The sequence below is a fragment of the Diabrotica undecimpunctata genome, chromosome 1 (assembly GCF_040954645.1).
Source record: "Diabrotica undecimpunctata isolate CICGRU chromosome 1, icDiaUnde3, whole genome shotgun sequence".
NCBI classification, from domain to species: Eukaryota; Metazoa; Arthropoda; class Insecta; order Coleoptera; family Chrysomelidae; genus Diabrotica; species Diabrotica undecimpunctata.
The window spans coordinates 140,890,839-140,904,588 of record NC_092803.1 but is presented as its reverse complement, the minus strand read 5'-3'; the positions used below and the strand labels follow the sequence as shown (position 1 = coordinate 140,904,588).

Below are 13,750 nucleotides of genomic sequence, written 5' to 3'. Positions count from 1 at the left end.
AATACACCGACCACCGCACCATAAGCCTGATGTCTCACACACTTAAAATGTTTTTAAAGATCATACGTATTTACCAAATACTTGATATGGATATTGAAGAAACCCAATTTGGATTCCATAGAACCGTAGGTACCCGTGAAGCTCTCTTTGCAATTCAACGTACTAATCCAGAGATGCTTGGATGTGAACCAAGATATGTACGTCTGTTTCATAGATTACAACAAGGCTTTCGATAAAGTCCGCCACAAAGAGCTAATAACGTCCTCAAAGCAAAACAATTACAACACAATGACCTTCGAATTATTATAATATAAACAGCAAGCACACATACGCATTAATGAACACACATTAGAAGAGTTCGAAATTAAAAGGGGAGTGCGACAGGGGTGTGTATTGTCACCACTACTATTCAATGTATACTCTCAAGAAATTATAAAAAGAGCTCTTGCACCAATTAACAACATTAGATATTTGGACGATACTATCATAATAGAAGGCAATCTCCAAGACCTTCAAAAGCCAATGAACAAGATAGTTAAGTATGGAGAAGAATATGGATTATCAATAAACATCAAGAAAACTAAATTGTTGAGTATATCAAAACCCAAAATAATGATGAAGCCTGACAATTAACGGTAAAACTTTAGAACAAGTTGAAAACTACAATTATCTTGGCACAATAATTAATCACACAAACGATTACTCAAAAGAAACCAAAGTTCGAAGAGAGAAAACACGAACAAACTTCAATAAAATGAGAAAGGTACTTTGGGCCAGAGAACTGAAATTATGAGAATTAGACTGGCAAGGTGTTATATTTTCTCGTCTCTGCTTTACGGGATAGAAGCATGGACACTTAACTCGTCGACTACTAAAAAGTTGGCAGTCTTTGAACTGTGGGTGTATAGAAGACTCCTGAAGATATCATGAAGCGAGTATGTAACAAAAAACGAAGTCATGAGAAGAGTCAACAAAAGAATGGAAATATTGGAAACCATTAAGACACGAAAGCTGCAATACTTGGGGCATGTTATACGTAATGAAAGATACAACATACTTCAATTAATTATACAAGGGAAAATCCAGGGCAAGAAAAGTGTAGGAAGGAGAAGAATCTCATGGTTGTGTAACTTGAGGGAATGGTATGGATGCACATCAATTGAACTATTCAGAGCGGCAGCATCTAAGATCAGAATAGCCATGATGATTGCCAACATCCGTCGCGGAGATGGCACACAGAGAAGAAGAATCCGAGCACAAAAATACGCATTACTTCAAAATATATTCCCGTAAAAAATAGAAGGAAAAAGAAATCCAGGGCGTAGAAGAATGTCATGGTTACAAAATTTGAGATAGTGGTTTGGTTGCACCATGAATGAGTTCTTAAGATCAGCTTTAAATAAGATCAAAATAGCCTTGGTGATATCCAATCTCCTATAGGGTTTGCACAATAAGAAGAAGAATAAAATCAACATGGATAAGTCCAGACGGTGCCATTAGAAATAAAATAGGCTACATATTATCTAATCACAAAGATATAGTACATGCCTAGAGTGTCTTGAATAAGTTTTTAGTAGCTAGTGGCCATGGTGCTATAAGAGTAAAAGTAGTAATAAATATCAATAGCGAAAGAACCAAACTTGTAACAAGGAAGAAGCTAAAGAATTAGATGAATATGTGAAGAACGGTCTTCAAAATTTAGAGTGCACAGACCTGGAGCAAAAATACAACCAAACACTAAGTGCTTTGAGAGACGCTGTAGAAACATATTGGTGTAAACAAAATAAATAAATGCACAAAAGATCTTATTAAAAAACGGAACAGAAAGACACAGCAGAATAGAGATGAATAAGCAAAAAAGAAAATACAATACAAGAACTATTTCGGAAGTAATAGAGCATAATACAAGCTTAAAATCATTAAGGAGAAATCTAGCAAAAGGAACAAAATATTCATAAACTCCATGACTCAGAAGGTACAGTAACATCCGATAAAGAAAAAATAAATAATCCAAATAGGGAAAGATTTCTACAACCTCTTTTACAGAAGTACAAGTACTAACAATAATGTAACAAATATTCCAATATTTTCAATCAGAGCTCAAAAAGAAATGAAGAAAAATTAATTTACGCTCTCACAGTCCTATTTAATAAATGTTTAGCAAGTGGTAAAATGTAGCAAATATGAATTGTAACTAGGCCGGACATGTGGCGAGAATTAATGACGCTAAATAGACTAAACATATAATGGCGTGGTAGGTAGAGGTAGACCTCCGATATGGTAGACCAATTATTACAACTATGGTGAGGGTTACAACGAACAGAATTTACACAGCAAAGGGTCGGAAATAAAAGAGACAACTGAGGGAGGCTTATGTTCAACAGTGCACGCTACAGGCGTGTGATGATAATGATAAACTAGTTTATTTACAAATGTGCCATTGGACAAAACTTTAATGAAAAAGAAAATTATTTTTGAAGTGTGCAATTTTTTTTTAATTCCTAGCTGAGCGCTTTTGGCTTACAAAGCCATCCTCAGAGCTGTAGTCAAGTTTTTAAAAAGCATCACTACTAAAGAGGGATCTTATTTGTGGAAAAATACTAAATTTAACTCGAATTGTTGTTAATAAACATCAAGATAACTGGGACAACTATATCCAGCTCTTCCTTCTTGTATATCAAAATTCCATCCATGAGTCGACAAGCGAAACACCAGTGAAAGTTTTATTTGGGAAAGAGTAAAGGCTTCTTGCTGATCTATTATTTGGAACTACTGAACCCCGTGACGAATATAACGATAGCTACACCCAAAACTTAACTGAAAGAATTGACGATGTTCATGTGAAGGTTCGAGAACATTTGAGAATGGAGAGCGATAGGATCAAAGCTCTATATGACAGACGAGCTAACTCTACCGGGTTCAAGGAATGATATGTGGTGTGATTATATAATCCAGTACGTTATAAGGGGCGAAGTCCAAAGCTACAGAAGTCATGGGAAGGTCCGTATTCCGTGGTAGCCCGAATCAATGATGTTGTCTACCGAATCAAACGACCGAGAACAAAAATGAAGATCGTATATCTGCATCGGTTGGCCTTGTGCAAGGTTGCCAATTAAAAATTAATTGTGAGCGCCGATGTTCTTACGGGGAATTTAAAATCACTCTCATTGTGACGTCAAGCGCGAACTCGTCCCAATTTCGCACTCGGGAGTATCATACCAAAGAATATAGACGCTTAAGCGTCTATATTCTTTGATCATACCTTTGGCGCAGTGTCGAGGAGACAGTGGACTGGCAGGGTTGCCAGTCTAAAGGAGGGGGCAATGTTAGGACTGATAATCAAGTGGCAGCTGTTGGTATTTGGAATCACCCTTAAACGAGAAGTGTCATAGGATGACATTTATATAGAATATACACGAGGACAGTTGAGGATCGATGGGTTTGTCAAATTAATTAATTTTTCAATGTCAGTTAGTTCAGTATTTTATACATTTTTCTGCAGCCTACCCGAAAATAAAACTTTCGGTATGATTTATTAAATCGAAAGTACCATTTTACACAACTCATATCGAAAGTAGCTACTTTCGGGACTAATTTTTTCACTTTCGGAACGATTTTGGGTAGCTAGGTAACGGCTTTGACAATAACATCAACTTTGGATTTTATTATGACAACGATTGTCATTTAAGATTCGTGTATTTTCGCTCAGTTTTTCGTGTGTAACACTTATTTCAATACTGCCACTTCTGTTAATATTCCTAACAATATCAATGTAAATTATTGTTACAATTGTGTTATTAATATTCATAAGTAGATTTTTCTAATGTTGAATTCACGAGAGTAACTTTAAGATGTTTATTAAAAGTTCATAAGTAAAGTTTATCCATATATTCTTTTTAACATACAAAACAGCTGTATGAAAAATATTGTTCGTAACACGATCCAAAAGTAATTTTACGAGACTCGCAGGATTCCAGGACTCGCCTACGGCTCGCCCTGGAAATTTCCTACTCGTCTCGTAAAATATCACTTTAGGAACTTGTTACGTAAATAACTATTTTAATAAAGTTTGAGTTCATAATCCATGTGTTTCAAGAAATCCACGGTACAATATGATGCCTTTTTGGAAAGAAAACTATATATATATATATATATATATATATATATATATATATATATATATATATATATATATATATATATATATGTATATATAACGAGTTTATTACAGCTGCCGCCGTTTCTCGCAACCTAGCTTCCAACACTTGCGATCGTTCCAGTCATCTACTTGTAGACTTCCAAGTGTATAGTATTTACTTGCTAACTATAGATTTTAAATAAGCATGAAAGGGCAACTTAATCCTTTCTTTATTTAAAAACCGCTTGAGATCGTGCTTTCTATTTTAATCTAAGTAAAGTTGTCCTTATATAAAGTCAAAACTAAATTGCTACATGTTCAAGTAAAACCAACGTTGATTATTTTGTCTGTGATTAATGCAGGTGAAACCTTAGGAAAAACCTAATTGCAGATTACGTCCTATAAGCCCGGAAAACAATTATTGTATAAGCCTGATGGAAGGTGTAATAAATAAAACAAATATTAGATTGAGTAATTGTATAAGCAACAAGTATATTAACTTCACATGCCAGTAACCTAACCTAACAACTCTGTCTAACCTAATAATCTGTCTTGTCACCTCCTGTCATGCCATCTTGTTACCAACATGAATAATATGATTGTCACTTAACTGGGTATCATACATCCTCTTTTCTTTTTATTTATAAGTTCAGCTTACAATGTTTTTTAATTTGTCTCCCTGACCTTATGCAGTAAGTATTATTATGATTTGATGTTTCAAGTATATGATTATTATCAGGGATTAAAACTCCTGTTACTTGATGCACTTTCTTCTTCTGCTCTTTCATCGCCTTTCTTGGAATTTCTGGTTTCCTTCTCACATTGCTCCCACTAGGTTTATGGTCTTCTCTACAAACTTTTGCAAAATGGTTATGACCTTGACACTTGTTTTACCCCAAGCAGGACATCGATTATCTCTCAACTCATTGTATCCATGTCTGGTACACACACGATCACATCTTGGTTCTCTTCTTTGAACTACATTTATAAATGACTCATTTTGTAACATTTTAGACTGGTCGTTACTTATTTCTATCGCTCGACATATATGTCAACTGCTTTCATTAACGTTAACTCTGATTCTCTGAGCAGTTTTTCTTGTGTTGCTTTGTTTTGTATGCCTATTACTATTCTATCTCTGATCATCTGGTCTTGTTGGCTATACTCTGTTGTTTTAATGGCTTTCCGTAGTTCTGTCACAAACGAGTCAAATGGTTGCCCTTCTTGCTGGCTAATACTATTAAACTTAAATCTTTCAAAAATGACATTTTTCTTTGGTGAACAATATTCTTCAAACTTCTTTTTTACGCAAGTTACTGTTCTGTCTTCATTTTCGTCAAATGTGAAGGTGTTGTACAGCTCTAATGCCTCGTCACCCACCAGACTTAAGAAAACTGCCAGCTTTTTACTTTCTGGTTTGCAGGTTAGGTCCGTAGCTATCATAAATAGATCAAACTTTTGGCTAAATTTGCGCCAGTTTTCAGATATATTCCCATCTAATACTAGAGATTCAGGTGGCTTAAACGTGGATTCCATGATGATACCAAAAAATGATACTCACGTGTTACAAGGTTACAGTTGAGTACCTATCCAAACAAGAAATGGTTTCACCACACACAGATTATCACACCTGACACCATGTATAAGTCTGATGGAAGGTGTAATAAATAAAACAAATACTAGATTGAGTAATTGTATAAGCAACAAGTATATTAACTTTACATGCCAGTAACCTAACCTAACAACTCTGTCTAACCTAATAATCTGTCTTGTCACCTCCTGTCATGCCATCTTGTTACCAACATGAATAATATGATTGTCACTTAACTGGGTATCATACAATTATGTCATCGAAATATATATATCTAATCTAAAAACGAAGTTATCACATTTTGACATCATTTTGACTGATCTGATATTCATCTTATCAATAACCTTTAACGGTTAATAAAATTGTAGCACTTTCGTGTTTTCAATTAGTTGCAATATATCGACACACCTGTGTTTTTAAGTGTTATTCAATAGTGTTTGTGCGTTTGGTTGTTCATTAGCGTGTACTATAAGATGAGTGATTCAAATACAAGTGAGCTTTATATTTTTAAGGAGTTGTTTATTAAAAACGGTGTTGTTGATTTGTAAGAGTTGTAGTATTTTTTATTTTAGTTAGACGTGTTTTTCTACTTGGTACAACGGAATTGAAAATTGGATTAAATAAAGTTTCTTGATCATAAAATTCTCTCAAACATGTTAATCCAGTTCCGGATATTTCACAGTCTTCTTCTTGATAGCTTTGATGTTATTGATGGCTTTGGTTAGAACCTATTAGCCAGACATTATTTCACAGCTAGTAACAGTTTTATTTTCCAAGTTTTATTAACCAAAAAGATTTCGAGATTTTCGAGGGAGTTTATGAATTATATAAGTGCAACTTATTGCGTAGAAATATTGTTGATTTTATTGTTTTTTTTTTTCAAAAGAGTTAAAAAATCCGATCGACCAAGTAGTTTTTGAGATACAGTGAACACCGACTTGTAAAAAAATTATTCCGAGAAAAACGCGTTTAAAAAAGCATATTTTTTCATACTCGCACAGTATCGTCCATTCCAGGACCATATACCGACGTACCGATCTAGTAATTTGATTGTTATCTGCTGCGAGTGCATCATTATGAGAACTTGACACTGTACTTATTCCAATTTTCATGTGATTGCTCACCCACTTCACTCACTTATCGCACTCACTCATCTCACTGATTCATCACAGTCACTCACTTTACTCACTCATATCAGTCACTTATTCACTCACTTCATCACTCACCTCACTCACTCACTCAACTCAATCTCTCCACTCACTAACCTCACTCACTCCACTCACACACCTAACGCACTCACCTCACTCACTCCTAAATACCTATAACTCCATCAATTTTGCTCCAATCACTCTCAAATTTTAACTGGATACTCTTGAAGAGTTCTACTACCGAAGAAAAAAATAATATATTTCTAGTATTTAGGTGAGAGACCTTTGTGTACCAAATCCTTTCCTTCCATCCACCTTCATCAAGAAAATACTGTACTCATCATAAAAGTCCAAAACTTCCTTATATGTAGTTTACGAATTTGTCATGATAATACTTATTTTACCAGTCATACTGTATTTCTACATCCATATACTTTTTTTCTTTCTTGTCCCACCGCTTAACTACATCAGTATTTCCAAAGTAAATTAACAAAATTAGAAGCCAGAAGCACACTCCAATTATCCATCCGTCTTTACTTGTTACTTGATCTGTAGTTCCTCTACCATTTTCAACATTTCTTTATGGGTTTTCACAGGAGGATTGTTGAACATATTGCCTCGAATTGTTCCAGCGGCTATTTTTTTTTACTTTAAGACTTGAAGAAGTTGATACGAGGAAAAGTAATTATTGCAATATAACTTGTGCCCTTCATTATTTATTCTTTCTGTAAGGTAAAGAATTATTATAGCACCAAATCCAAACCGTTTTAGCAACTGAGCATCTAAGCCAGTAGAAGCGCCTTGATATAAAACCAAATCATAAAAGATACTTTCCGCATAGGAAAAAAATTTTACCCACAGGGTGTAGGTTTACCCTTTGAGTATTGAATTACAGCAAAATGGCCCCTAAATGGTACCATTTGTTCATCAATACATAGGTTTTCTTCTAACTTTAACTCAAACGTCGTTTCCTGATACCATCATACAAAAGACGTGCTCTATAGAACTTATCGGTACAGTTATTGAGGATTGCCAAAGTATTAACACGATGTAGTAATCACTTTAACATGCCACAAGACAATAGCTTCAGAATAATATTAAGTTTTTTTGTTATGAAAAGCATACATATTGGTAAAAGTGGCCATTTGGTCAAACTGCTGTTCGTCTATATATTTAGAAAAAAATTTATACAAGGATCATGAGGCTCTTCACTTGGGGGCGTTGTAAGAGTAGGTTGTTGTTCCTTATTCCAAACCAAATCTGGAGGTTCTGGTTGTTACAAAGCAAAAATTGCCTTCTTTTGACTTAGATGGTCCATCAAATGGTAAATCGTTTTCATCAGCCTCATGTGACCCAGATTCATTATCGTCATCTTCGTGTGACTCACGGATTTGACTCTGGGCCCTGTGCGTGATCAGCCCCTACACGAACTTCTTTTTTCTTGCCTGACGAGGGCTCTGAAATTTCAGCTTTATCTTTCTCCTCATTCCAGTATGAGTCAGATAACTCATCAAGTGTAGGTCCCAATTTATCGACACCTACACGAACTTTTATTTTATTTAGGAAATGTGCATGTATATTTATTGCACCTAGCTCATAAAAATTATATATGAACATATATTCATTTCCATTTCAGTCCAGTTCTAATGTTCATAATTATGTCCAACAAATAAAAAAACCGATTTTTTATTGGTATAAATATTTTTTTCTACAAAATACATATGAACATAAATTCTTTTATCGTTTTACCACACAATGAAATTATAAAATGTTAAAAATTATATAAAAGCAAACGGATTTTCTTGAATTTGTATTTACTTACCATGGGGAAGTTTTCGACGTCCGCCATTGCAAATAAACAATAAAATAAGTTCTCGTTACAACTACTGTTGCGTCGCGATTATGATTCAGTTTTAAAATAAAGGCTTCTACAAGTGATCTACGTAAGTTTCTCACATTAATATTCAAGATTTCTTAAAGATGGAGCTAGCTGAAATAACTGTGTATAATTACGACCCGAGGGTCTGAGAGGGTTAAGGTTGGTACAATTACATGTGCATCGGGAATTACAAGAATGGAGTTCTTTGTTTTTTATAGATGAAGCTAGGTTTTGTTTCTACCCGGATTCAAGAAGAGTGAGAGTTTTAAGAGGATCTGGTCGACAAGGGAGACTCAGGCATGTACAGGGTGTTCGTCCATATAAAGGTCTACATTTTTCATTAGCGAACTGTTCCCGTTTTTGTGAAAGCCACTTTGAATCAATATCAATATATTGATCGTATCTTGGAACCTTTTGTCCTTCCATTTGCCACTGCTGCAGGTCCTGATTTGCGTTACATGCAGAATAATGCAAGAACACAAACTGCAGCAACAGTAATACAGTGGTTTCAAAATGGGGATATTATACTTTTATCGTGGCCAGTACAGTTGCCAGATCTTAATGACATCGAACATGTATGAGATATGCTTCAGACAGATATTGGCGCGTATCTGCACAATGTTCATACTAGACAAGGTCTTCAAGATCTTTCTACATAAGAATGGGTCCTATTGCCTCAAAACGAAAGTGATAATTTAATTTTAAGCATGCCAAGGCGATGTAAAGCTATAATTAATGCTGGTGGAGGAAACACAGATTATATTAAACACATTTATTGTTAGATTTTTGTGTTAAAAATTTCAAATAAGTTAGTGCACTTCTTAACTTTTGTTTAATTATTTTATCATAGATAAATCATATTACACTGAAATCAAGATGAATTTATTGCTGACTAATTAGGCATTATAATAACGGTATGTCACTATTTAAAAATCAATCAAAATTGCAAAATTGATGAATATAGGAGAAAAAAACTTGTGTTACTTAAACATTTTTAGTGTTTAGTTACTCTATATATATTATTTCCTTCTTTTTTTACCTTTGTTTCTTCGGCTTGCATTTTTCAACAACACGTAATTCTTTTTACGCTTTCCTGTGATAAATGCTTTAATCTTCTTGTGAACTTTGAAAGTATTATCAATGTAAATGCTTGTAATTTCTCAATTTCTTGTCATTTAATGAATATCCATGTTTCTTAAACTTCTTTTATTCTCTATTTTATCTGACAAACTCTTATAGGATCCTTATATTATCTTTAAGTTCTCCTTAATTCCGATTTACACATAATATATATTATTTATTATAACTGCACCGTTTTGCCTTGGGCCTTCAAAGAGATTGTTTACAAAATGATTATCATATTTTTTTATCTCGGCTCTCGTTGAAATTGCTTGATAATGTTTATTTATTGAACCTTTTCTTAATGGTGTATAAAAACCACTTAATACAACTATTTAACCAAAAAAACAGTGATTATCTAGATTTTATTTTAATCGTAATTACTAAATCAAATTTACTTCCAGCAAAAAGTGTTCAACGTAAAGTACTTCCAGTTACGTAACGTATATTTTATTTTAATATTTTTTAGAGTGTATTAATTATAGTGATTTAACATTAACCTTTATATGTACCCTATTTATTTACAACTTTAATTTACATTACAATTGTTTCTTAATAGGCGAGTAAATAAAGCACGAAAAAGCACTAAACTTACCAATTTTCTGCAGTAAGATGAATCGCTATGCAACTTTTTGCATTGGATTCGGGAAAGGGTCAGGAAAGTTTGTGAACAAAATTCATGGTGGTATAATGAAAATTGCATTTTGTGCACAGGAAAAATGCATTTCCAAAGTACACAGAAAATGAAAAATTTACAACTCAGAAAGTATTGACAGGAATGAGTTCGATTTTATTATTCGGGTGTTTTCAAGGTCGGTGAATACGAATATGATAACGACGATGGTCCGCGAGCTTCCTGGTGCCCAGTGTGGGCTTCGTCTCCTGTAGTTTTATTTTATTTCCATTCGAAATCAGTCAAAAGTCATTATTCTGGGGGTTTTCAGGTCGTTAAACGCGAATTGGAAAGAAGGAAAGCGAGGAATTGGAAGAAAAAAATTGTCCTGGTTACGTAATATCAGAAACTGGACAGGACTTGGATTTGAGGAACTCTTAAGAACAGCTGAAGATAGACAAACGTTTGCCACCATAACCGCTAACCTCCATTGATGGAGACGGCACTTGAAGAAGAAAGAAACGCGAATTTTACGCCATCGATGGTCTCCAAGGTATTTGGTGCCCGGGGTGACCGAGTCTGCTGGAGTATTATGTTAATAAAAATCTTAAATAATAAATTAACAAACAACTTCAAGAGGCTAGATCTACGCTGGCCACCAGATACCCTGGAGATCATCACCGTTGTAATATTCGTGTTTAGCAATCAAAAAATCCCACGAGTAATGACTTTTGACTAATTTCGAATAAAAATGACATATAACTACCTCGACCTCGAAAACTCCCGACTGACAAAATTAAACTCATTCCTGTCGATATTTTCTGAGTTGCAAATTGTAATTGCACTTTGGAAATGCATTTTTTTATGCACAAAATGCAATATTCATTTTACCATCCTGAATTGTGTTCATAAACTTTCCCGCCACTTTCCCGAATTAAATGGAAAAAGTTTCACAGCGATTCATCTTGCTGTGGAAAATTGGTAGATTTAGTGTGCTTCGTTTCCTCGCCTATAAACCTACTTCTTCTTCTGTGCCTTGTGCTTAGTCATAGATTAGAGTGCCGTTTTTTTCGGTTCTTTGTAATATGGTGGATACGTCTTTGTAAGTTAAACCAGTCCCTTGTGTTTCTTAGCCACGAACGTTGTTTTCTTCCTGGACCTTTGGTACGAAATTGTCCTTTCCTTAACGATGTTAAGTAGTTCTCGTTCGCAGCCTGCAGTTCTTAAAATTGCTTTATTCGAGGCCTGTGTGGTCCAAGTAACTCATAAGAGTCCCCATAAACTCATCATTTCAAATGCTTCAATGCATTTTACGCTTCAATGTAGTACTTCACAACATGTTATAAGTGCAAGTGGGACGCTTCAGGCTACTAGGGAATTTTTAAGTTTCGCAAATGTTGTTCTTGAGTAATTGGTTATAAGTTTATTTTCTATATCGCAGTCCCATTTTTCGTTGATCGTGACGTTCAGATATTTAAATGGTTATACCCGCTCTATAGTATTTCCGTCGACTGTCAATATTTTATTGATAGACTGTCGACCTATCATAAATTTAGTCTTAGTAGCGTTGATCTCTAGTCCAAATCGTTTACCCATGGTATCAATCATGTCCAATATGTGCTGAAGACCATCTAAAGTTGATTCTAGAATTGCAGTCTCGTCTTCGTATCGTATATTATCTTTGGAATTCAGTTAATTTTAATTCCTTTACTTTCTCCTTCCAGAGCCATTTGTCAAATATTTTCCACGTATAGTATTTTTCATATAAAAATGCGTGCACGTCACAATTTATATAAAGTGACGTCACTTATATTTAAAATTTCCAGAACGTCAACCTTAGAGTTCAAATTTTCCTAACACAGCTAATAATACGAAAGCCATACGGAACTGCTCGATCTTTCATAGGCGTCAACATGGTATAATAATATGTTATCATCATTATATTGGGAATTTTAGAGTTATATTGATTAAATAACCAAAAACATTTGTTATTATTACTAATATAAATTTTATGAAATAACTCTTTAAGTCTAATATTCCACAAAATAATAATTTTAATTAAATATATTAGACAATTGTACGCAACTGATATGGGAATACTTCAAATTTTTTGACAGTTCAGCGTGTGGTAAAATTGTTGAAAAGTGTTTCCGCTTTTTTAGAGTAAGAATTTTGTGTATGTTTTGATTTCTTACAAACTTCATCATTATATGTGTGCTATACCAAAACAACCAAATAGTCTGTAGAAAGCGAATAAGCTTTCATATGACATAGATTATTTTGAACAAGAAATAATGACGGGACGTTTTTATTATTAATATAGAATAATTTAGAATATTTTGTATTAAAATGTTTTCTTATGTATTTTAGTGTGTTGCAGTAATCTTAAAACTGTTAATACTATTAATATAATAGTTTGACAAATAGTTGACATTTTAAAAATTTCTCACTTACTAACTATTCTGATGTTTTGGCAACACTGTGGGGTTCTGACGTCGTAAATCTTGAATGACGTGCACGCATTTTTATATGAAAAATTTATGACAAACACAAAATAAATCACCTTATCCAAAAATGCTTTCTAAGGGAGCTAAAGATCTTTAAATATGGCGCCCTAACATCGGTGTTTAATTCAAATATCTTCAAACATGTTGTCGTTTAAGTGTGTGACATAATGACACACAGAAATATTAGAAATTGAAAATAAACTCATTTTACATGTGTTCGATTTGAATTTAGTTCAATTCTAAACGTGATATTAAAATATAATTGGTAAACAAGAAAATGTAAATGTTATCGTTGTAGCATTTTCGTTTCACCGCTTATATAATAAAACACCGAAAAAGATTCTTAATCTTTTTGCGTCTCTGAAATAGATAATTTTTAAGTCTATATATAAACATTTTTAGTCTGTTTATAATAACACAAATTGCTTTTTCTTTTAATCTTTGTTCCGCTTAGATATTAGGCAGGAAATAAACAGGAATCTTTCCGCTTATGTTTATACTGATTTGGAAGGATGATATTATTACTCAGTGGACCTGCTGCCAGAGCAGTCGATTTCATTGTTTAAGTTCGGATTTTTTTGTCATCGGAAATTCGTTTGTGTAGCAGTCAACGAGAACAAATTTGGGTCTAAGCGGTGAACATCGCAGAGAGTTTTAAAAACTGGCAAGTTTTCGTTAGAAGGAGGTGATTTAATTTCAAAATGATATTTGGCAATCTTTGTAAGTGAGATAATCATCGGTTTGTTGCTGTATTC

The 13,750-nt window shown here is 33.9% G+C and overlaps 1 protein-coding gene across 5 annotated transcripts in view; it reads left to right on the top strand.

Annotated features, from left to right (window-relative positions):
- The window catches only part of fbl (pantothenate kinase 3 fbl), a 121,676-nt gene that overhangs the window by 47,760 nt on the left and 60,166 nt on the right, over positions 1-13,750 (top strand). The window contains exon 1 of one of the 5 annotated variants that reach the window (XM_072520139.1): positions 6,071-6,221. The exons of the other annotated variants lie outside the window; for them this stretch is intronic. Coding sequence (XP_072376240.1) covers positions 6,203-6,221 — 19 coding nt within the window. The 5' untranslated portion in view covers positions 6,071-6,202. Of the gene's footprint in view, positions 1-6,070; positions 6,222-13,750 lie in introns of those variants that run through there. 5 annotated transcript variants of the gene reach the window in all.